General features: G+C 35.1%; 1 protein-coding gene across 1 annotated transcript in view; it reads left to right on the forward strand.

Moving 5' to 3' along the window:
* The window catches only part of COL24A1 (collagen type XXIV alpha 1 chain), a 391649-nt gene that overhangs the window by 207311 nt on the left and 158668 nt on the right, over window positions 1-25670 (forward strand). Inside the window, exons 25-28 of the mRNA XM_064588890.1 lie at window positions 15291-15344; window positions 17746-17799; window positions 19194-19247; window positions 20613-20666. Coding sequence (XP_064444960.1) covers window positions 15291-15344; window positions 17746-17799; window positions 19194-19247; window positions 20613-20666 — 216 coding nt within the window. The remainder of the gene's footprint in view (window positions 1-15290; window positions 15345-17745; window positions 17800-19193; window positions 19248-20612; window positions 20667-25670) is intronic.

The raw sequence follows: 25670 nt of genomic DNA on the forward strand, positions 1-25670 counted from the left end.
CTCTAAAGGCCTTCATTTTCCCGCTCCCATTGTCTTCCTAGCATCAACTCTCAAGACCCCTCTCAAGTCATCTGCTCTATCATGAAGTCTGCTCTATCCTGAAGTCTTTTCTGGTATCCCTGCCCGAAATTAGATTCAGTCTCTTTCCTTGTTAAGCCTTTCAGTACTTTATCTACACTATCATGGTCCTTAGCTTATTTTGCTTTATATCACAGTTACTTTTTTATTTGAGTTATCTATACAGAAAACTGCCTCCCACAGCAACAAACACAGGCCTAATACATTTTACATTGACAATAGTATATGTTTTTTATGATGGAACTGAAATAAGAATGAAAGGTAATTTTTCTAATTTATTTGCTACTGGCTGTACCTTAAGAGGACTTTCGTGTGCTTGAGCGAAGTCTGAAAGTATGACATATTCTTGTGAGACAATCTGAATAAGGAAGGACATTTCAATGGGAATGGCAGCATGAGAATTAAATATAGGGAGGCATGAAATATCTGCAATGTTTGCAAAACTATATTATAAGCAGTTCAGAGTAGCTGGAGGGAGGTAAGACATAAGTGGTCACAGCTCACCTGGCTCTTACTACTTACTTGTAATGTCCTTCCTGTCTTTTCTGGTTCACAAATACCTACTATTCTTCCACAAGTCAGCTTAAGCATCACCTCCTCTAAACCTTGATTGCTTTATCCTCTATACCTTATACATGCTTCTATCATCATTTACTGCTCTTACTTATTTACATGGCTTTCCAGTACTAGATTAAGTTCTTTAAGGACCAGGGTTTGTGAAACACAGCCTAAATATGAAGTGTAACTTATATTTAAGAAATAAATAATAGATAAAGGTAAATCCAAAAGATTTGTCTGATCTGTAGTTTCCTTTAAAGTTAAAAATTGAACCTCAGACTCATTGAATTCAAATTTACTCATCACCCCTCCTCCCAAACCCATTCAAACCCCTCATCGCAGCATTTTCTTTTGCTTTTTCTTTTTCTTGAGGTCTTCTACTTCTTTATATTATCAAAGATCATTTAAAGTGTCTAGTAGTAAAATTTTCTATTATATCAGTTCATTTTTTAAGCTTTATTGAGGTGTAATCAACAAATAACATTGTAAGATATTTAAAGTGTAAAATGTGATGGCTTAATATACATATACATTGTGAAAGAATTCCCCCATAGAGTTACTTAACACATCCATCACCTTACATATTTACCTTTTATGTGTATGTGAAAACATTTAAGTTCTACTTTCTTAGAAAATTTCAATTTTACAATACATTGTTACAGTTGGTAACAAAGACATTTCAGTTGTTTCTATACACTGCCTATTGTAAATAATGCTGTTATGAACATGGGAGTACAGATATCTCTTCGTGATAATAATTCATTTCCTTTGGATATATACTGAGAAGTAGAATTGCTAGGTCATTGGTAGTTCTATTTTCAATTTCTTGAAGAGCCTCCGTACTGTTTTCCATAGGAGTGTACAAGTTTCTATTCCCACCAACAACATAAAAGTGTTCCCCTTTCTTTACATCCTTGTTAACATTTATTATCTTTTGTCTTTTTGATAGTAGCCATTCTAACAAGTGGGAGGTGGTATCTCATTGTGGCTGAGATTTGTATTTCCCTAATGACTAGTGCTGATGAGCACCTTTATGTACCAGAAGACTGTTTGTATATCTTCTTTGGGAAAATGTCTATTCAAATTCTTTGCCCATTTTATTATTTTTAAAATTTAGTTTTTATATTTTTAAAGATTTTATTTATTGTAGAGATAGAGGGAGAGTGGGGGAGGAGCAGAGGGAGAGGAACAAGCAGACTCTACACTGAGCACAGAGCCCAATGCAGGGCTCAGTCCCATGACCCTGAGATCATAACCTGAGCCAAAATCAAGAGTTGGACGCTTAACCAGCTGAGCCACCCAGGCGCCCCTTTGCCCATTTTAAAATTGGATATTTATTTATTTATTTATTTATTCATTCATTCATTTATTTATTGCTATTGATTTGTATGAGTTCCTTGTATATTTTGGATACTAACCCCTTATCAGATATGTGGTTAGCAAGTATTTTCTCCCATTCTGTTTTTCATTTTGTTGATGCTTACCTTTGCTATGAAGAAACTTTTTAGTTCGATGTGGTCCTGTTTGTTTATTTTTGCTTTTGTTGCCTTTGCTTCTGCTGTGAAGTCTAAAAAAATATTGCCAGGACCAATGTCAAGGACCTACCCTCTCTATGTATTCTCTTCTAGGAGTTTTATGGTTTCAGGTCTTATATTTAAGTCTTTAATCCATTTTGAGTTGATTTTTGTGTATGATATAAGATAAGGGTTCAGTTTCATTCTTTGCCTTTCCAACAATACATTAAAAAATTACCACAATCAAGTGGGATTTATTCCCAGGATGTAAGGGTAGTTCAATATTTGCAAATCAATCAGTGTGATACATCACCTTAACAAGAGAAAGGATAAAAACCATATGATCATTTCAGTAGATGCAGAACAAGCATTTGACAAAGTACAACATCCATTCATGATAGAAACCTTTAACAGAGTAGGTTTAGAGGGAGCGTACTTCAACATATTAAAGGTTATATGTGAAAAACTCACAGAGAACCTCATACTCAATGAGGAAAAACTGAGAGCTTTTTTCCTAAGATCCGGAACAAGACAAGGATGTCCACTCTCACCACATTTATTCAACATAGTACTGGAAGTCGTAGCCATAGCATTCAGGAAACAAAAAGAAATAAAAGGCATCCAAATCAGCAAGGAAGAAGTAAAACTTTCACTATTTGCAGATGACATGACACTATATATAGAAAACTCTAAAATTCCATCAAAAAACTAATAGAACTGATAAATGAATTCAGTAATATTGCAGGATACAAAATCAATGTATAGACTCTGTTGCACTTCTGTACACTAATGATGTAGCAGAAAAAAATTAAGAAAACAATCCCCTTTACAATTGCACCAAAAATAATAAAATCCCTAAGTTAGATTTTTAACCAATGAGGTGAAAGACCTATACTCTGAAAAATAAAACATTGATAAAAGTAATTGAAGACAACACTAACAAATGGAAATGTATTCCATGCTGGTGGATTAGAAGAACAGTATTGTTAAAATGTCTATACTACCCAAAGCAATCTACAGATTTAATGTAATCCCTATCAAAATACTACCAGCATTTTTCACAGAACTAGAACAGATAATCCTACAATTTCTCTAGAACTACAAAAGACCCTGAATAGTCAAAGCAATCTTGAAAAGAAAAACAAAATTGGAGGTGTCACAATCCCAGATTTCAAGATATACTACAAAGCTGTATTAATCAAAACAGTATGATACTGGCACAAAAACAGGTGCATAGATCAATGGAAAAGAATAGAAAACCCAGAAATAAACCTGTGATTATATGGTCAATAATCTTTGACAAAGGAGGCAAGAATATGCAACAGGTAAAAGACAGTCTCTTCAACAAATGGTGTTGAGAAAACTGGACAGCTACTCGCAAAAGGATGAAACTGGACCACTTTCTTATACTATACACAAAAATAAACTCAAAATGGATTAAAGACTTAAATGTGAAACCTGAAACCATTAAAATCCTAAAAGAGAACATAAGCAGTAATTTCTCTGATATCAGTCATAGCAGAGATGTATCTCTGAGGCAAGGAAACAAAAGCAGAAATAAACTGTTGAGGCTCCATCAAAGTAAAAGGCTTCTGCACAACAAAGGAAACAAACTAAAAGACAACCTACTGACTGGGAGAAGATATTTGCAAATGACATATCTGATAAAGTGTTAGTATCAAAAATATATAAAGAACTTACACAACTCAACACCAAAAAAAAAAAAAACAACAATCAATTTAAAAATGGGCAGAAGACATGAACAGACATTTCTCCAAAGAAGATATACATAGCCAACAGACACATGAAAAGATGCTCAACATCACTCATCATCGGGGAAATGCAAATCAAAACTACAATGAGATAGCACCTATCAGAATGGCTGTCAGAATGGCTAAAATAAAAAACACAAGAAACAACAGGTGTTGGCAAGGATGGGAGAAAAAGGAACCTCATGCACTTTTGGTGGAAATGCAGTCTGGTGAAGCCACTGTAGAAAACAGTATGGATGTTCCTCCAAAATTAGAAATAGAATTATCATACTGTCCAGTAATTGCACTACTGGGTGTTCAAAAAGATATATGCACCTTACATTTATTGAAGCAGTATCTACAATAGCCAAATTATGGAAACTGCCCACGTGTCCATGGATAGATGAATGGATAAAGAAGAAGTGGTATATATATAATGGAATATGATTCAGCCATAAAAAGAATGAAATTTTGTCATTTACAATAACATAGATGGATCCAGAAGGTATAATGCTAAGTGAAATAGGTCAGAGAAAAACAAATACCATAAGATTTCAGTCATATGTGGAATTTAAGAAACAAAACAAAGAAAAAAAGAGAAAGTAAAAAACAGACTTTTAACTATAGAGAACAAACTGATGTTTACCAGAGGGTAATGGGTGGGGTTATGGGTGAAATAAATGAAGGGGATTAAGAATACACTTGTGATGAGCACTAAGTAATGTATAGAATTGTTGAATCACTCTATTATATACCTGAAACTAATGTAACACAATATGTTAACTATACTGAAATTCAAAAAAAAATATTTAGCATCCAATTTGTGCTACGCATTCATTCTGCAGATACTTACTCAGCACTTGCTCTATGCTAGGGAAGGTGCTAGACAATGAGATTAGCTGAGATGAACATCAAGACGAACAGAACACAGGCCACTCTCAGAGTTTATACAAGTTAGAAGCTTTTTTTTTTTTCTTTAAGTGGAAAAAATATGCTGTAATTATAAGCACATATTCTTTTCTGTGAATGATCTTGCTAGTTTATTCAAGTTTTAGGAAGAGCTTACAGTTCAAATGTTTTCCAATACAAGTGTCACAGCAGGAATGAGAATTCCTCTTATTTTTCATCCAGCTTATTTTTTTAATCAATAATTTAAGAAGTTCAACCAAGATTAGGGGTAGCTCTGTGTTGATACTCACTTTATCACTTTAAATTTATTGTCATGAGACTTATTCAGAAGAGCAGAATAATGTGAACAGCAGATGCCAGGCAATTTAGTCCAGGGACTACAGCACCAGTTGCCTTTCTATTCTCAAGGTTCTCATAACATACGTGTGAGTAAAAGCATCTGTTGAGTAGACATTCCAGGCATATTCTTTTAATTATTGCCAGACCTTCCTGAGGCAAAACTTGATTCTGAACTTTCATTTCATGACTACATGTATGATTCAAGGAAGTAAGAGTCAAGTAGTTGTTAGGGAAATGTCAGAAACTGAAATCCCTGTTTGGATACTGAGCAGGCTGTTGAGTTACATATTTTAGAAAACCTGTATATCCAAATGCCAACAGTCTGAAGTGGAGGAAGTGTTGCCACAATAAACTATTGTCCAGTCAGGAACCTCTGAAATAATGAAATGCTCATCTGTATTTTAAATTTAACTGACTGTATAAATTTTCTGCATTATTTTTTAATATCTAGCATGTATTCTATTCTCAAATGCTTGTTGACTAAGTGAATGAATGAATTTATTTTAGGGCACTTCTATACTTTTTAAAGTGTTCATGAATGCAGGCTTTCTAAATAATTGGCTTTTCTTTAGTAAGTCACCAGTGTTTATAGATATAGATAGCTTATCTTCAATTTTCAGAAACTTTAAATTAATAAGGCTAATCGGGCACATTCTTGGTTTCAAAGACAGTGGATAACACAGATGAGTAATCACTGTTTTTATTTACTTATACTCGTACATTATTCCAGAGAAAAAAGTAAGAGAACTATTTCCTGTATTTAGTAACAGGTATGATTTATCATAATCATTATGTTACATGGTTTGCTCATTTGTTTTATTTAAATTCTTAGGCACTAGATATTGGTATAGTGAAAGTGTCTGTATATAAGTGTACCTTACTTGAAAGAGAAGTAGGGTTAAAGAATTTTTTGTAAAGTAAGTCAAATATTCTGGAAAACAAATTACAGTAAGCTACAATTTTTTGCTGCCAGAGTATCCTCAGTCTTTGGTGAGCTTGAAAAGTTTCATCCCTGATCTATCAAGAAAAGATTTATCACTTCGTACAAAAGGAAAGGGATGAAATCTCACTCCAGATGCTATCTCAGAGAGTCTCCCTCAGGTTGCATTTGGGATACATTCCAAGTGCTATTTTCTTATACTTTGGACCTGCAAGTCAATCCCCAGAAACCATATATATGTAAGGAACAATTTCCTTTTAGTAAAAAGGATAAAGCATTCAGTTTATCCTAACAATGATAACAGTCATTACCCAGGCATTAAAAGTAGGTTGACGATGTGTACCTTAGTAGCTACAACTAAGTATGACAGTTATATCTTGTCAAAGGGAATATGTAAAAAGGGAATCTGCCTTTACTAATTCAGACTACTCTTAGTGATACCCAGGCTTTTCATAAATGAAGATCATTTTTACAGACCAACAAATGGGAGTCCTGCTTTTCTGTATTTAGCGTATTCTCAGTACCTATGTATGGACTCACTGACACTTTGTAATAATTCCATGGCCCTCTGTAGATTGAGGCTCCCATTTAGGGAGAAACTGTGAGCACAAGTGGGATATTCCAGAAGCAGACTGCTGAGATAGAATTTTGCTGCAGGGTATTGATTGGAAAGTAACACTTGAGGAAAAAGGAAGAGGAAACTGGGTTGAATAGATAGAGAAGTCAAATTGATACAGGCCATACTTAAATCTCAACCATCCCTATAGGATGCTCTGAATCCTTTATAAAACCATCATGCTGGGCTGAATGGCTGGGCTTTTATACTCCAACTCAAGCACCCATAGTATATGGGTCACCTTGGGGTGTGCACTGGTCAGGAAGGCCCTCTGAAGGTGAAGACATGAAGTTGATGACAGCTTAGGCAACATATTCTTCCTTGGTGATATATCTTGGTGGCCCATTTTGATGTTCACAACTGTTTACTCCTTGTGTTACTTGGGTTGACTTCATACTCTTTCAGGGAGTTGCTCCTCTTTCTGGTAGATTCTCTTCCTGAGGGAAAACTTAGAAAATGAATTAGTAGTACAAATTATAGCCCCTAACACTGCAGCTAGCTTTAGGACCACAAATGATAGCAATCTTCTCCCTCTGATGATCAGGCTGAATTAACTACGCCACAGTGGTGACTCTTCCTTGCTTTCTGGTGCCCAGATACAGAGAATTTGAAGTGCTCAAAAGGGCAGCCATAAGATATAGATCAATGTGTCACCTAATGAAAATATGTCCCCTTTGGGGACCAAGACCTCTATTCTGGCAGAACTTACATTTTGTGGGGATGCAAAGTATAGGGTCCTCTACAGAGATGTTGGGGGTGGTAGTAAGTGGGATTAATTCTGCTTCCACCGCTTGGTTCCAAGACCAATGACTATTTCCTATTGGAGATCCAGTACCATATAACTGTCTTTGATTTGATGTGTATACTTTTTTATCCTATAGGGTGGTACTTTATCGTTAAAAAGTGTCACCTCCGGGTGGTGCCCCAGGGTGGTTCAGTCAGTTAAGCAGCTGCCTTCGGCTCAGGTCATGATCTCAGGGTCCTGGGATCCAGCCCCACATTGGAATCCCTGCTCAGCAGGGAGCCTGCTTCTCTTTCTCCCTCTGCTGCTCCTCCTACTTGTGCGCTCTCGCTCTCTCTCTCAAATGAATAAATAAAATCTTTAAAAAAAAAAAAGTATCACCTCCTAGCTGGCACTTTAACTGCTCCTTTAGCAGGCTATTCCAATGCTCCATCAGGTTGGAAGCTTCTTGTTGTCATATGATATAACGACTAAATCCCATGAACCCAGGTCCACTTTCACAACTTATTTGCTGTAAAATGGGTACTGTGTTCTGACGCGATTTTTTTGGGATCTCATAAGATAGATTAGACACTTTGTAAGCTATCAGATACTGCTGCTTAATTGAGGCCTGAAGATAAGAAAGAAACCCATTCCCAGAGTATTTCTGTTAGAATAAATCTTTGGCCTTTCCAGGCATGAATTTGCCCCCAAGGGGCTGGTTGTTCTCCTCAAAGAATGGCATCATTTCATGGGTACAGTGTTGTTCTCTGTTATTTGCAGTGTGAATATTCAGTAGCAGCAGTAATTAATTCAGCCTTGTTAAATAAGAACCCATGATGTCAGGCCCATGCATACCTTCCACCTCTCCCACCATGCCCATTTCATTCATATGCCCATCATCCAGCACTGAGATGACTAATGACCAAGACTTGCTGATGTCAAATTTCTGAATCATTCTGTATACTTCCAGGCAGTCTTCCAGGTTTGACCTTCTCTGGTAGGCATTAATGTTTGATACAAAATCTTTGCTCTTTGTGTCGAATGTACCCATCTATGCTATGGGCCTCATTTTCAAACCTTGTTCCCAGTCTTACAATCTTCTTCCTTTCAGGTGGCTAGACAACCAGCTGGGTCACTCACAGATACCCACTAATCTGTACATATTCTAACCTGAAGCCACTTCTTCCCAGAAAGTGGGTGGTCTGGTGCACTGCCAGAAATTCTGCTCATTAGAAATGTTCCCTCTCCACTGCCTTTTAAGACACCCCTGAGTGAAGCTATAATACAGCTTCCATCCATTTTCAGTTTGCAACTACGTAGTAAGTGTCTTAGTTCAGGCTGCTATAATGAAACACCATAGTCTGGGTAGCTTAAACAACAAACATGTTGTTGGACAGATCCATTGGTTAATACAGGCTCACTTCCTGATTTGCCGATGGCTGCCTTTTCACTGTATCCACACATGGTAGACAGAGAAAGGGCTAGCTCTCTTCCTCTTCTTATAAGGACATTAACCCCATCATGGGAGTTCCACTCTCACCACCTAATTACCTCCCCAAAACCCTACCTCCAAATACCATCACATTGGATATTTAACATGGGAATTCTGAGAGGACACAAATAGCCAGTCCATAGCACTAAGCCTAACAATCCATAAACCAAGTTTTGGACTTTTCTTCTCAAGCAGCTAGTCATAAGAGATCTCTCAGATAGCCAAAGATGTCTGATGAAAAAGAGGTCCTAGTTGGGGGTCTAGACTACTTGTTCGTTCAGTTTGCCTATACCTCTGTCCTGCTCATGTTCCATGCCAGATTGTACTGGAACTGCTCACCTTATGTCTGACACAACTCAGCTTATGATAGATAGATCCAGATGCATGGTCATTTGATGTCCATGGTTAGGTGCTCCATATCTATTAGAGCCTAGTAGCACACTAAAATTTGATTTTCCAAAACACATGTAAATCTCTGCTGCAAATGGCATGGCCTTGCTACAAAATCCAAGGAGCCTTTTGTGTTGTTCCTATCCAGGCTTGCTGTAAGCTCTACCTGGCTTCCTTTCCCACCTCTGATGTTTCTAAGAAATATAGGGTCTGCCCGGTCATAAGGCCCAAGGGGCAGAGCTGCTTATCTCATAGCTTAGACCCACTGCAGGAGTTTGTACAATCTCTTGAGGTCCTTGCCAGGGTGTTAAATCCTATATCTTTGATAAGTGCTCCCAAATCAATAAACTCTCATATCTAATTTATGTTATAGTTATGTTTTTTAGATTATGTTATTTCTCCCTTGATTAAGTACCTCTAAAATCAGGTTCCCACATACTATCCCAATTCCTACCAGTATATACTGGCTAGATCTTTCATTCCTTTGGGGTATAGTCTCTTCCTCCTATGTCAGACATAGCAAGCTCCCAGATGGGTTATGCTGTGACTTAACCCTGGTTCTTGACATAATGGCCAAAAGAGGATCTATGGACAAATCCTAATTGGGACACATGTTTTCTTAAAGGAGACAGTGCTAGCATTAATGAGAGGTAGACCAAATTTGTAAGCTCATAGAGTCTGGTGGTTCAAAATCTTCAAGGACCTCTATCCAGGTGTCCTCATGACAAGTGTCAGGATCCCACTTTTTCCCCAACGAAGGCCCTGGCCTTGCTCTAACAGAGTTGTCTTGGTTAGACATTTAACCTTCCCTGGAGTTTGATCACTCTGTTAAATCCTGGGCTTTTGCTCAGTTTCTCTGTCCTTCCACTGGAGGAAATGAGAGTCCAAACAATCCTTTAGGGGGCTCTGGGGCATATATGGCCCAACAGAGCAATCCCATATTAGGCAAAAATGGACATGCCTTTATACCCTCACTTTAGTTAGTCTTTGGATGTAGGCCTTACTGCTGAAGCATCTCTGCTGGTGATGTGGGCAGCTCATCTATGTTTCCACCACTATGCTCCATCTGATTTGTTGACTCATTCACTCAACATGTATTTAGTAATTATGTTCTATATTCCAGGAAGTATGCTAGGTATAAGGGATATAGTATCAGATAAGACATTATCCTTGCTTTATAGAACATGCAGACTAATGAACTTGAGGTTACATCTTCCTGAATGGTAAAGGATGAGGCACAATGAGCTGAAGTTGCTTAGTCCAAGTCACACTGTCAAACAAATATATCCTTAGCTTATAGATTTCATTTGAAAATAGGGGTGAAGTGATCCAAAGGTTAGCCTTTTAGGAATAATGATGTATTTCCAAATAAACAGAAAAGGTCCATTCATGTTTGTCAAGTCATAAAATTACCCCTAAATGAAAGGTCTGAAGAAACATTATGGACAAAAATAAATAAATAGACAATATCCTCCTTTTGTTTGTTTGTTTGTTTAAGATTTTATGTATTTATTTGAGAGAGAGAGAGAGCGTGCTCAAACATGGGGAAGAACAGAGTGAGAGGGACAACCAGACAATGTGCTGAGTGCAAGGCCAACACAGAGCTTGATCTCACGACCCTGAGATCATGACTTGAGCTGAAATCAAAAGTCAGATGCTTAACTGACTGAGCCACCCAGGCGCCCTGACAGTATCCTCCTTTTGACAGTACACTTTCTTTATATAGTCAATTCCATAAGTTTTCTTTTTTTCATCCTGCCTTCTAAATGTTATTGTTCTTGGCCTTTCCTTTTCTCAGGACACGTACTCTCTGGTGATGCATCTACTCTTTACTGTCTTTTTGTTGATGGTTCACGTATATCTTTCCTTAGCTCTAGACCTGTATACTCAATTGTGTTGTGAATATTCCTACCAAAATGTCCAATATATATCTCGTAGTCATCTTATCTAAAAATGAATTTCTCTTTCTTACCCACATAGATTACACACACTTTATTTCTACTTTTCTGTGTCTTCCCTATATCTGTCTAGACTGACAACAGTCTGTATTTTTAGTATCTTCAACAAACATGTGAAGGTATGAGATCTTTAGGTGGAGAACTTAATAATAGATATGGAAGTATATTTTCCCATGTAGTGCTTAGAGTTGTCATTTTCTCATGTCTGGCCACTCTTCTGTTTCTTCTACCCTCAAAATTTTATACTAGATTGAATCATGTAAAATTACCAATGTTTAAGGTTAAAAAAAATGCCAAATATCAGCAATTTCATCTAGTACAACCAAATAGTACTTTTACTGTGGTAAGATGACTTCTAAAATTTTTATTTTTAAAGAGAGTAAATATAATAACACTAATGAATACAAACACTGAAGCTGATATGTTTCTAAGGTAAAACAGAGCTACATCCTAGAGAATTCGCCTTATAATATTCCATTTTCGAGTGAATTTAAAGAGCTTTGGGGTCTGAGATTTTTTTTTTAATCTTGTAACTGCAGTTGTTTCTGCACTGAAAAGAAAATTTGAAACAATATAGATAGATTCTAAACCACAGTTAAAGCAGAGTTGTCAAGTCTAAGAACTTTATATAAAAAAATTTTTAAACATTTTAGTTTCAACTAGGAAATACTCTAATTTTACATTAGTCTTTAGTGAATAAGAAGGATGTGGTTACTTTAAAAAAAATAGAACTAGTGTATTTTAGAGTTTTTACTGACTTTTAGAAAAAAATAATACTTCTTTTCAGTTCTAACAAGTGATTTATTATACATAAGGCTTTTTGGCCTTCTGAATTTCTGCTTTAGCTAACGAAATCTATAAATAGACTATTACATATCCTATTTTATAAAAAGTGAAATGTTTTCAGTTATTGTAGAGTTGTCTAGCTCTTAACACACAGCATGTTTTGGCTCTAGGCTTTGTCATTTTCTTTAATGTGTGTTAGACGTAGAATCAGTGTTTTTAAAACTTTTTAAATGAAAATTCTTGGTCAAAAAAGTATAAATTGCTGATTTTTCTTATAAATGAAGGCTATAGCTTCAATGACTGCTTTGTAGTTCCCCAAGAGAAATGGTTTGGGCTCTGTGGGCCTACAGACTCTGTCACAACTGCTCAGGTCTGCCTTTGTGAGGACAAAGGCAGCTGTAGAGAATAGGTAAACAAGTGGCCATTGTTGTGTCTCAGTGAAACTTACTTACAAAAAGAGGTAGCCAGCCTTTGGGGTCACAGTTTGCCGACTGCTACTTTTTCCCATACTCTGTAGACTTTTCTTCTTGTAATATTTTTGCTATCTACTGTGTATTTTAGTTATTAGTTATTTCTAAATTGACTAGTATAGTGTTTTATACCTGGTAGATAATCAGTAACTAATGAAATAAGAATGAAATTTTATACATTTCACCTTTGGGAAAATGTACATCATTCCAACAACATTAATTTAGAATTTTCTCCAGAAGTGTATAACTTGAAAATAGATATAAGAAACTGAAGAAAACTGTTGGGAGGAATCAGAGTCTTAATACATTGTTTATGCTCCCCTAATTTAAGTTTCATTAAAGATTCCCTGTGGGCAAAGATGTAAGCCTGTGAACTGCCTATTTTCCAATGAGAACCTATCTTCCAAGTATGCCCTTTTGATAGACTGCACCTCCTAATACTCAAATCAGGACTGACAACCTCAAGTGCCCTATTGGAAGCAGGCAGGTAGTATATAGTAGTGAAATGGGTCTGGTATAAGACACAAGAGCAATTGGTATGGGCTGTGGTGACCTAAAGAATGCATCTAGGTAGCAACTGCTGCTTAGATCCATCCAGATTTGCCTTTGAAAATGCTTGCCTATGCTTGCTAGGCAATGCTTCATCTGAAACTAACAATCTTATTAAGCTTTATATATAAAAATCTCTGCATTTTTAAATCTTAGTACCTAATTCAGTTTCTATTAATTAGCAAGCAAGTGCTATGAGCTAAGCCAAATAGTTCTGTAGGTGACATTGTTCTGGCACACATAGTCAATATTGGGATAAGTCAAATGGGCCTACTCCATTCACTTACCTAGATTATATGTGTTAGGATAAGAGTTTTTCCCTGGATCAGTATTAGTCTGTGTTCAGTTTCTGCTATTTTGTTTACTGTCTCACAAATAGTTATATTTCATTGTTCTTCTCAGATTTGATTAACTGACCATTGATCATTGTTTCAGAGTGAAAGTGTTAATTCTCTTAAAATCAGTAATCACAGAAATATATTAAGTCACTTCCAACTGGATATAACTTAACATTAGCATAGTGTTTGAGAATATAGATCTCTGCTGTCCAATAGAGATATAAGGCCAGTCACAAATGTCATTTAACATTTTTCAGTAGCCATATTTACAAAGGTAGAAAGATGCAAATGAAATTGATTTTAGTAACATTTTATTTAAACCAATATACCCAAAACATTATCATTTTAATATGTAATCAATTTAAACAGTGATTTGATTTTTTCATTCTTTTTGTAGTGTCTTCAAAATCTGATATCTTTTTACATTTACATGTCAGTTTTGACCAGCTACATTTCAAGTGCTCAATGGCCACTTAAACTCAACCACACTACTTAAAGGCATCCACCTCAGCAAGCTGTTTAACTCATCTGCCTTGTCTGTAAGGGCGTTAGGATAATATTACCAAATATGGCTGTTGTGAGGATTAAATTAGACACACAGGAAGTACATAGCATATGTCAGTGTATCCATGATCAGTAGACAGATAGATGGGTAGGTAGGTAGGTAGGTAGGTAGAGAGGTGGGTAGGTAGAGTGGTAGGTAGGTAGAGTGAGAGAGAGATTGATAAGAATAATAATAAAAATATATGTGGATATAATCATGTCCCATGCAAAAACTTCAATTAGCTTCAACATAGCAAATAATTTTTTTTATGATTTAGGTGCCTTCTATATGCTAACTTATATTATCATATAATAATCTATTTAAGCATGGTATAGCCACTGAAAAAGAAAATGCTTCATACATCTTTAAACAATAGTAGAAAAGGCCTTCAAAACTGAAGACATGAGAAAGATTATGTTGTTATTATAAAGCTTGGTCTATGTTATTTTGTTTTCTATACGGCTTGAAGTAGAATCCATAAAGACAAGGTAGATGAACACTGAGCCTTGTTCACTCTGAAACAGTGTTACTGATTGCCTTCTTTCATTTCTTTCAGCGCACTAAATTCCTCCTTTACTCAAGTTGTTTACTCTGTCTAGAACACTCTTCCTCTTTTCTTCTCTTGGCAACTGGCCTCTTCTTATTCTTCAGCTTTCAGATTAGATGTCAGACCTGAGGTTTACTCTGACCATCTCTCCATAGGTCTTCTCTTTCACTCTCTACCTTGTTATCACAGTTGTTTCCTATATTAGCCAATGTGATGATTTGTAATTATTACTTTTTAATTTAGTTGTTTTCAGTCTCTCTATAAGACTTCTTGCCGTGGGAGAGCAGGGCTTGGGTTTGCCTTACTTGCTAACAAAATCTCTGCAAAGCAATGTGGTACCAGCACGGAGCAGGCACCACATATTTCTTGAGTGACAATGAATTAATGAATGGATGTGTGCTAGTATTAGGGATTTTCAAAGAAGTCACAGAAATGACTTCTTAAGCTGGTGTATCCACATCGAGAAGCTATGAAAACTACAGTTCTTTATAACATCCACTGGATTATAAATTCCACAAGGACAGGAACTGTGTTTGGATATGAAACTAAGTGCCTACCAGCTCAGCCTGACACATATTAGACATTCATATATATTTGCTGATTGAATGAATAGATTACTTTTTGATGGGAAGTCATAGGCTGGACATCTATACTAGGAGGAATTTTACTCTAAGATAAAATTTAGGATGAGTTAAAAAGAAACATGGATTAAGGTGATTTAAAACCAAGATGCTGTAATAGCAATGCAGTAAAAATGTGTATTTTCTGTTATATTTTTTTCTAAAAGGGACCTGCTGGTTTACCTGGAGAAGTTGGGACTACTGGAAGCATTGGTGAAAAGGTAATGTCTTTCATTTTTTTTTTTAATAGTAAGAATTCTAGGCTAAACTCAAACAAGAGACATTCATATGGTATTTTATGTTAATTAGAAATCACTCATAACTTAAAATGCATCATCAGTCTTGAATATCTTAAATATATTGAAATATAGCTAATAGGTTATATGTTTCTAATTTTTAAAGGGCAGATTACTCTTTAAGTTGTGATGATGTGGTTTGAAGAGAAAAGATGAAACTGATGGTTTAGATTTATGACTAGACCATTTTTAAATCTATTTTATCAGAGCAAGCCCCCTAAAGGAAGCAGTTTTGAAAGGGATTAAGTTATCACTTTACCTGATCCAAGTCTCAGTCACAATCTCTTGCTTTCCACATGGAATCCAGTATGCAATTAATCATGGATATTCCTGGATATTGTAATGGAAATTGTAATTTGCTTAAAGATTACCTAGAAATCATTACCTTGGGAGTGATTTTCCATGTTTAGTTTCAAATTCAGGAAAGTCTTTTTAGAAAATAAAAAGTAATTCTTTACTTGAGACCCCAAGGGCATTTTAAATTGTTTTTATGGAATCTTATAATAGGCTTGTAGACAATAAACCAAAACTTTGGGTCTTTGACTAAAACCTGATTTGCTAGATATAAATTTTAAGCATGAGAGTCTTGTGCAATCACTACATAAGGCTACTCTGTGAGTAATTAAGTTGAGCTGGGATTAAAAGTAAATTAGATAATATTCCAGTTATTGCCATCTGAAAATTTTAGTTTAAGTCAAAGTCAACATGTCTAAAATTTATCACTATTTTCCCAGATTTTACTGGTCTCTTCCCAATAATCTCATGTATATTAGTATGCCTTATACCTATCTCAATTCTTCCAGTCTTCCAGAATAAATAGAGTAAAATCCATATTTGCTTTCCTTTTTCCTCCATTCTCTATGCCTAATCTTTTAGCAGGAGTTAGAGTTTTTTTCTATGTAATTCATCTTTTCTAATAGTCAATCCAAAGCCCACCCCACCCACCAAGACATACTCTTATCAGTTTATGTTAAATTTTCCCCGTCATAGAAATATGGACTAATTTTGATGGGTCATGATCAAATATTTTCAAAAACCATCATTGACTCCATACTGCTGACCCTATTAACCCCTCTACGTTGCTGTCAAAGTACTACATAATTTTGGCTTAATCAGTTCATCCAACAAATTTTCTAATATTCTCCAATATAAACCTTTCTCTCTCCACTGTCTCATATATTACATACTTGTTCCTATTCCTGTTCTTACTGGTTTTTTTTTTTTTTTTTTTTTTTGCTTAGAGTATCCTCTCCCATTCCCTCTACTTACTCAAAGACAAACTGTAGGACTCAAATTCTCATCTCCTCCATAAAGTCTTGCCAGATTCCTCTAATCCTTCCTGATTTCTTTCCTTCCTGGACTTAGAATAATAATCACCACACAATTTACAATTAATTGTCTTCTAATTGATTGACCTTTGTTAACGGCATGTCTCCAAATACTTGAGAGTTTGTTAATGTCATGTCTCCAAATACTTGAGACTAAGTCAAATTTCTGTTATAGCTCTCCAACTCTTAGTACATCGAAAGTGCTTAATATATACTTACTGATTTTTTATTAAGCATATAACAAATAGGGACACCTGGGTGGCTCAGTTGGTTAGGTGTCTGCCTTCGGCTCAAGTCATGATCCCAGGGTCCTGGGGTCAAGTTCTGCATCAGACTCTCTGCTCTGTGGGGAGCCTGCTTCTCTCTCTTCCTCTCCCCCTGCCTGTACTCACTCTCTCTCTCTCTCTGACAAATAAATAAATAAAATCTTCAAAAAATATATAAAAAAGAACAATATAACAAATATAAAATGAGCTCAGTTACAAAAATTAGATTTGTAATTGTTTTTATTCTGACTTATTTTCTTCTGTGCAAGGTCAAATGTTCTACACTAAGATTATGACAATCCTGGGAATTTTAATGTGAATCAATTTAATTCTTTTAATCTGCTATGGCATATTTGATTATCTTAATTATATTTAATTGTGGTAGACTACAGAAATAAAATTTTGTTCAATGGTTATAGGAATTAGTTAATTCTTACAATATGTTTTGATACTTTTACTATCCTATTTCATATGCCTCAAAATGATAAGCATTTCTACTTATAAAAATACTTTTAGTACTTTATCCCTTGAAATATATTTTGAGGATTTTTATTGTATTAGAAGTCTAACAACTTTAAGGTAAAAATACAAAAGTTGTAAATTAAAAAGTGTCGGCAGCTAGGATGAGATATGCATGTAAGTTATGATTCTCACAATTTTCCTGTCAAGGCTTAGCTCAGTCATGACTGATTAACATGCCTTAATGTTTTTCTTTTTTCTTTGTTTTAAAAGGGAGAACGTGGAAGTCCAGGTCCACTAGGTCCCCAGGGGGAAAAGGGTGTTATGGTAAGAGTCAGTGATTTGAAATATATGTTTCCAAAAAACATCATAATTCTAGAGGTGAAATTGCCTTGAATGGAATTTAAGTAAATGAAAATGTCTATTTTACAGTGTATTTCCTTTAGAATTTTCCTTTCCTTTAAACAGTTTACCTTTCACATGCTGATTGGCACTGCAAAGCATGAAAATCAGATGACTTGGTCAAATAAGTCAATAGTTTTAAGAGAAGAATTAACCCACCATAAATTAACTGAAATGGATGAAAAAGAAAATTCACTTAGGATTCTACTTTTCTTTTATAGCTTATAGTTTCACAAACTGAGGGGTGGGGGGTGGGGGGATGGGTTAGCCTGGTGATTAAGGAGGGCATGTATTGAATGGAGCACTAGGTGTTATACGCGAACAATGAATCATGGAACACTACATCAAAAACTAATGATGTACTGTATGGTGATTAACATAACATAATAATAAAAAATATATATATAGCTTATAGTTTCTATGGCACATACCATCACTGCCATGCTTCCATGAGTTTGTGGTCCTGATGTAATTCTTTGATAATATGTGAAACATCAGAATCCAGAATTCATCTTATTCTCTTTCATCTTTAAGGTAGTAATAGATGACAAATATTATATATAGATCTTATTTTTTTAGTTTATTAAATAGTTTCTAAACATGATAGGAACTAGAACAAAAAAATATCAATAAAAGAATCTTGCTTTCAGAAAATATATCGTAATAGATCTGGTGGCATATAATACTGTCTACAAGTTTATTTTACCTAAGTTATTCTTTAGTTTTAACTTCTGTATTATCAGCAAAGCACTATAAGATTTCATTTTTAGCTATGTCCAATTGCTGTAGACTAAGAAATTTAATATACCCATTAGGTTAATCAATTTCAGGAATTACTACCTACTAAGACATTCTCTAAATTAGTATTAATGCCACAAAGGGTGTGTTCCTTCTAAAATTTAACAGGTTGTAGAGTATTTCTACACATTCACATTCCTTAATTATAGAATTCTCTGGTCTCTGACAATGAAATGGCTTCATAATCTATATAATATAACATATATCTATTCATAGCATAGCAAAACCTACAGTAAGATAAGATGAATATTCTCTTCTCAATAGGTCATAATATGTGATTCTGTTTAGCCAATTTCTTTTCTAGGCAGAGTTACTAATAAAAGTATATACAGCTTCTGTGTAATCATGTCTTATTTCTAACTGTAGTACATTTCCCATGGCCTTTTATAACTTGGATAGGAAAGAGAGATCTTATTTACATTATCACTTTTATTACTATTTATAATTTACTGGTTTGTCTTCAATGAAAATAATCAGGTATGATAGAGACTTCATGTCTTTCATATTTTTACTCATTATAGGGATATCCAGGTCCTCCTGGGGATCCAGGACCCATTGGTCCACTGGGATTACCTGTAAGTAAAGACTTTATATTCCCTTCTAGAATGTCTATTTAAAATTTAAATCTGTGATTTTGGTTATACTATACTTTTTGTTCTTATGCAAAATAAGTAATGTATAAACTGATGAAGGCTACTTCTTTCCTCAATGTAAAACACTCTAGAATATTTCATGGTATCTTAATCTTCCTCACCTCTACTTGCTTTATCATTTACTTTTAATAATCAGTACAATTCTGTAGCCTGTAACAAAAAGAAATTTAAACTTTCTTTTGAATAACCACATATAAGAAAACAGAGTCAGTAATCAAGCGTACATGTGAGCTTGGGTAAACAAATCACAAATAAGTCACAACATATTTTTCTTAGAAATTTGCAAATATTCTCAAACAACCAGATAAAAGTCAGAGAAAATGTATCTTTATTGACCAAAACTTGAGTTTTAAAAATACTCCATTTATTAGAGAAAGATAACAAAATCTTGCCTCTAAAGAAATAAAGCTTGCTTATCAAAATTTGGCCATTATTATCAACTTAAATATGAAAAAGATAAGCCTTAATAATTCCCTAAACAGAACTATTATCAGAAATGGTTTTTAAAAAAAAAAGAAAGAAATGGTTTATACTGTTTTGGGAAGCTTCTGTTTTGAAGATAGGCCTGACTTTCCAGGCATGGAAAGGCCTGACTTTCCAGGCATGTTACGTAGACAGGCATGTTATTGACTTCTAAAATTAGGAAGACAGATGTAGATTGGTACAGTTGCCAGTCTTTTTATTCACAGAAGATAATAAATAAATCTAAGATCCTATGAAAGTTCACTGTTTTTATCTACCTAATGTCATATAGATAAATAAATTTTGTTTTCTAATTCTTTATTAAAGACTATCAAGTATAAAAATTCATTGTAACTGACTTAGTAATAAGTAACAACTTAATCTTCATTACATCTATTTGTGGCATATTTGGGGTATTTTGTGACATTTTTCATCATACAGGAAAAAAATCTATTTTTATGTGATGGGATTATCATAAATGTCTAGAATAATGAGAAAGAAATCTTGCAGCAATAGCCATCACTTTTTTGATGGACCAAGCTGATTAGACTACTCAGACTGGCTAAATAGGTGTCTCTTTCCACTGTGAGTCCATGTGTTCCTCCTGAAAACTAGTTGGAATACTGGGAGAGGGAAGAATAGCAGAATAATGGGGAAAGAAATTATGGCATTTATTTCATAAATAAAGCATATTTTAAAGGAGATTAATCAATTTTATTTTAAGAATTTCCAAAGAGAATTACATGTCATAAGAAAGGTTATAATTCCTATTTTGCTAATGTTCCTGTGAATTCTATAACTAATTTTTAAATTTTCAATGTGTAGGGTCATGTGGGGGCAAGAGGACCACCTGGGAGTCAAGGTCCTAAAGGACAAAGAGTAAGTTATCTAATGGAAGTAATCTACTACATTAACCTCAAAAAAAAAATGACTTTATAAATAGTGATGTGTTCAGCAAAAATAGTTCTATGTCTTCTAGATTGTGCTTGGATATTGTTGGTTTTTTTCCTTGTTTTCATTATATTAGATGAACTACCTACCTACATTAATTGAAGTGTGACTCATTATCATTTGTACTCATAAAACCATACTTTTCCATTTTATGTTTTACAAATTTTACTAATTCATATAGAATTCTTCTTTCACATTTTCAACTTCCAGTTCCATTCTTTGGGAGAATTGTAAAGGTGAAGATGTTTAAATTAAGCATTTTTCTACTCACAAGAGACTTACATAGCAAGGAATAGTAACATCATGACAGAGTAAGAGCAATAGGAAGTGGAATGAAGACAAACACAGGATGCCTGTTTATTAATTATAAATCAGAAGTGATATAATCATCATCATTTGGTGATTATGTATAAGAATTAAATTAGAAATCTTTCAATCTCGGGCGCCTGGGTGGCTCAGATGGTTAAGCGTCTGCCTTCGGCTCAGGTCATGATCCCGGGGTCCTGGGATCGAGTCCCGCATCGGGCTCCCTGCTCAGTGCAGAGCCTGCTTCTCCTTCTCCCTCTGCCATTTCCTCTGCTTGCGCTCTTCTATCTCTCTGTCAAATAAATAAATAAAATCTTTAAAAAAAAAAAAAGAAATCTTTCAATCTCTGAGTTTTTTAAACATTAAATCTTTTTTTTTCTTTGAAGAAATAAGAACCACAATTTATTGCATCACATGCCAGGCACCTTTACATCTATTATTTTACTTAATACTTAGAACTACCCAAAGAAGATGTATTGTCGCAGATATTATAGCCGAGGAAAACAGAGCTCAGAGAGTTTAAGTATATGGCCTATAGGCACACAGAGAGAAATGACAAAACAAGGATTCAAATCTTAGTGTGTCTATCTCCCAAGCCTATGCTTATTTGATACCACACAGAATACTAAGGAGGTTTTTTTTTTTTTCCTTGAAAAATCTGAATATGTGGGCTGTAAGAATTCTCCTTTCTCCCTTGGCTTTACTTTGATTTTTAGAATTAGTGAAGAAAATATTTTAAAACATGGTGTCCAACTAACAAAAGTTAAAAACAAAACAAAAACTTCATTTTCCAGTTGGCAAATGGAAAAAAAGTGTTAAGAATGCCGTTTGAAATAATAACTTTAGTTTCATGTCCTGTGTTTTAAGTGAAATTTGATGAAAGAGAGTAAATTTGTCTTTATTATTATTTCATTTCTGAAAAACTATTTTCTTTACTGGGTTAAAGATTTACAATTTATAAATAATCCTGATGGCCACTTATATTTTAGCCCAAATGAGATTTAAAATAATAAAATAAAAAGACAGTAGATGATCTGTACCCAAACTGTCATTTAGTGGTCTATACCCTGCCAGCATTTAGTACTTGGTCAGGTCCAATGTGTTTATTCAACTTTGTATTAGTCAAAGTGAGAAAGTTCAACCAGTTTTATGACAGTTGCAAGAAAGCAGAAATACTTTTTGCTATGTTTTACATTTTGTTAATTAAGTAATTGAAGGCTTATAGAAGCCATGTACCTAAGCAAGAACTCCTCCTGAACCACTTGTGTTTTCTCCTGAGTCATATGGAAAGTTCATTTGCTCCGTGATTTTCTAACTTCACCATGAACCCTGGGTAATTGTTGCCCTTTTGTTTTCCCTTTTTTTTTCTTCCAAGATGTTCTTTAAATTCAAGTTAGTTAACATAACACTAACTAACATAGTGTGGTATTAGATTCAGGAGTAGAATTTAGTGATTCATCAGTTATGTATAACATCAGTGTTCATTCCATCAAGTGCCCTTCTTAATGCCCATCACTCATTTAATCCATCTCTCCACCAACCTCCCCTCCAGCAACCCTGTCTGTTCTCTATAGTTAAGGGTCTCTTATGGTTTGCCTCCCTCTCTGTTTTTATCTTGTTTTTCCTTCTCTTCCCATTTGTTCATCTGTTTTGTTTCTTAAATTCTACATATAAGTGAAATCATATGGTATTTGTCTTTCCCTGATTAATTTCAGTTAGTGTAATATACTCTAGTTCCATCCACATTGTTGCAAATGGCAAGATTTCATTCCTTTTTATGGCTGAGTAATATTCCATTGTATAAATATACCACCTCTTCTTTATCCATTCATCAGTCAATAGATTGTTATCCTTTTCTGACTTTGTCCTCAACTTTTACCTCTTCAGTAGTCTATTTTCCTCTTATCCTCCAAATACATTTTACTGATTCTCTCCCAAAATGGCTTCTCACAATTACTTAAAATTCATTCAGTACTTTCTAAACAAGGAAATCTTATTTAGAAATAAAGGCTTTGTTTAGTACAAAAACACTTCCTTTGCAGGAGAATGTTTCAGGCAATTCCTGAACATTGAGAATACAAAAAAGAACTGAAGACCAGAATATTTAAGAATATGTTATTAGAAAGTTCCATTCCAGATGTCATGTAATATCTTCCTATTTCTACTGTCTTCTTATCAATCTGTTGTCCACTATGGATGTGATCTCAATATGCTAGGTCCATCTTTCCCGCTGTTTTTCAATCACACACACACACACACACACACAAAAGAACATGTATCTCCCCACTGAGATAAATGAAAATGTATCTGGCTGGAGGTTCCTGTGCTCCAGCTTTTCCCCACCACTCCAAAGGCTGAGGGGGTTGATCTTCCCAGCATTCCTATAACCCCTTCATGGCACACTACTGTGTCAGAGTACACTGGAGAGGAAGCTGTGCCCTATGCACACTAACCCTGAGATCACGCAGAGAATAATTATTATGGAACCAGTACTTATTACTGTTTTGCCTGTGACTTACACTGTTATCACATGGCCATGTGAACATCATCAATAATAGGACATGCTCTTAGGGGTCTGCCTGCCCATCCATCTGTCATTCAACTATCTAACATTTACTGGTTTCTTGTAATTTGTCAAGCATTCTCCTCATACCATGGAGGATTCAATGGTAACTATCTTTTAGATCTGGACCCCATGGGTTTTACTATTTAATTAGTTACAGCCCAGTGGCTTTTGAAGTATCATACAATATTGGTACTTATCCAGAGGATAAGAAAAGCTCAGGCAAGCAACAATGTCTGCCATTTCAGAAAACAACTTAAATAAAGTAATATAATGAAAATCTGTCTAACCTGCTTTGTGAAGGTTGTATAATCCTGCTTCTTATATAGCTGAAAAAGTGTAGGATTGGTTGAAAGTATCATTCTTATGGTTTGAGAGTCTTAGGTGGGAGATTTGGCATAAATTTAAAGTATTATTATTTCTCCTACATACTCTAAGCTTTTTTTTTTCATCTGCCAAGTTTGGCTGAAGAATAGTCATTTAAGTGTAGTGAAATAATTTATTTTTTTTATTTTTGTTTTTTAAAGATTTTATTTATTTATTTGAGAGAGAGAGAATGAGAGAGAGCACATGAGAGGGGGGAGGGTCAGAGGGAGAAGCAGACTCCCTGCCGAGCAGGGAGCCCGATGCGGGACTCGATCCAGGGACTCCAGGATCATGACCTGAGCCAAAGGCAGTCGCTTAACCAACTGAGCCACCCAGGCGCCCTGTAGTGAAATAATTTAATACGCCAAAGCTAATTAATATAATACATACAATCATATCCATTATATAGACAATTTAGGCTACCAGATTCTCTACTGCAGTACCAGTAAGATGGTGGCTTAGCCTTTCTGGGTCACTAGGAACCAGCACAACTTTAGTTGCTGTCCCTCATGTGCACATTTAACTCACTGGGGCTAGGTAACTGATCCTTTGGTGTCTCTCCAGTGTGTACTTCTGTGTCCTGTCTCCAGCTGCCCTGACAGGAGAGATGACACACTGAGCAGAGTTAGCCTCTCTTTTCTTGCCCATGGATTGGGCCTTTGATAATTAGGCAACTTTAGATTTTGTACCCTTTCTCGGGAAGGAGGGTATAGAGGCGTACAACTGAGTAATTTTTTATTCTATGCTACTTAATATTTACATGAGGAAAAAGATTGAATTAACTGTATTAGAAATATGTAATGTTTTAAGATTTTCTATGCAAGATGCAGAATGGATATGACCATAAATATTCTGAATTGCGGCTTCTTTGAGGAACCGCATATCATATTGGGAAACCAGCCATCAACATTTGCATTTAGATTCAATGCGGGTACTACCTGGGTCACGCCAAATATTAAAGAAGAGCTTTTTGTGTGGTTTCTTCTCCTGAAAAAATTTATAAAAGAATAGAATGGGGGTGCCTGGGTGGCTCAGTCGGTTAGGTGTCTGCCTTCGGCTCAGGTTGTGATCCCGGGGTCCTGAGATCAAGTTCCACATCGGGCTCTTTGCCCAATGGGGATCCTGCTTTTCCCTCTTCCTCTGCCTGCCTCTCTGCCTACTTGTGCTCTCTCTCTGTCAAATAAACAAAATCTTTAAAAAAATAAGAATAGAATGAAATGATTTTTCCCACAAAATCACAGATAATATTAGTTTTTGTTTAAGGGAACATTTTGTCCCAGCTACATCAATCAAGAGCCAGAACAGACTGCTAGGCATAATTAGTTAGGCATCTGAGTAATTTAAAATTAATAGAGGGGTCAAGCAAAGACAGATGGATGTGGTTAAAAGAAAATATAAATATACTGAATCCAAGTTAGAAGGACATTTGTTCTGTGAATAAGGGTTGTTTCTTTCATTCATAGATACTTTAGCTCTTTAAAATTGATGACAAGCATTATAGAGATGGCCTTGTAATTCTCATAAAAGCTTCCTACATAAACTAGTGTGCAGTTTATATTAGTGTGGTAGTTAATGATAATTTTTTTTAAATTGTAGCATTTATATGAAGTAGTGGTTTTGTCTCTTATCATCTAATACTTCTAGGATTATTGATTATTCAGGACTTTTGTTAACTCTTTAATATTATTGCCTACAAT

Source organism: Mirounga angustirostris, unplaced genomic scaffold, assembly GCF_029215605.1.
Source record: "Mirounga angustirostris isolate CCGP_5_RB_7025 unplaced genomic scaffold, mMirAng1.0.hap1 SCAF_4, whole genome shotgun sequence".
Taxonomy (NCBI): Eukaryota; Metazoa; Chordata; class Mammalia; order Carnivora; family Phocidae; genus Mirounga; species Mirounga angustirostris.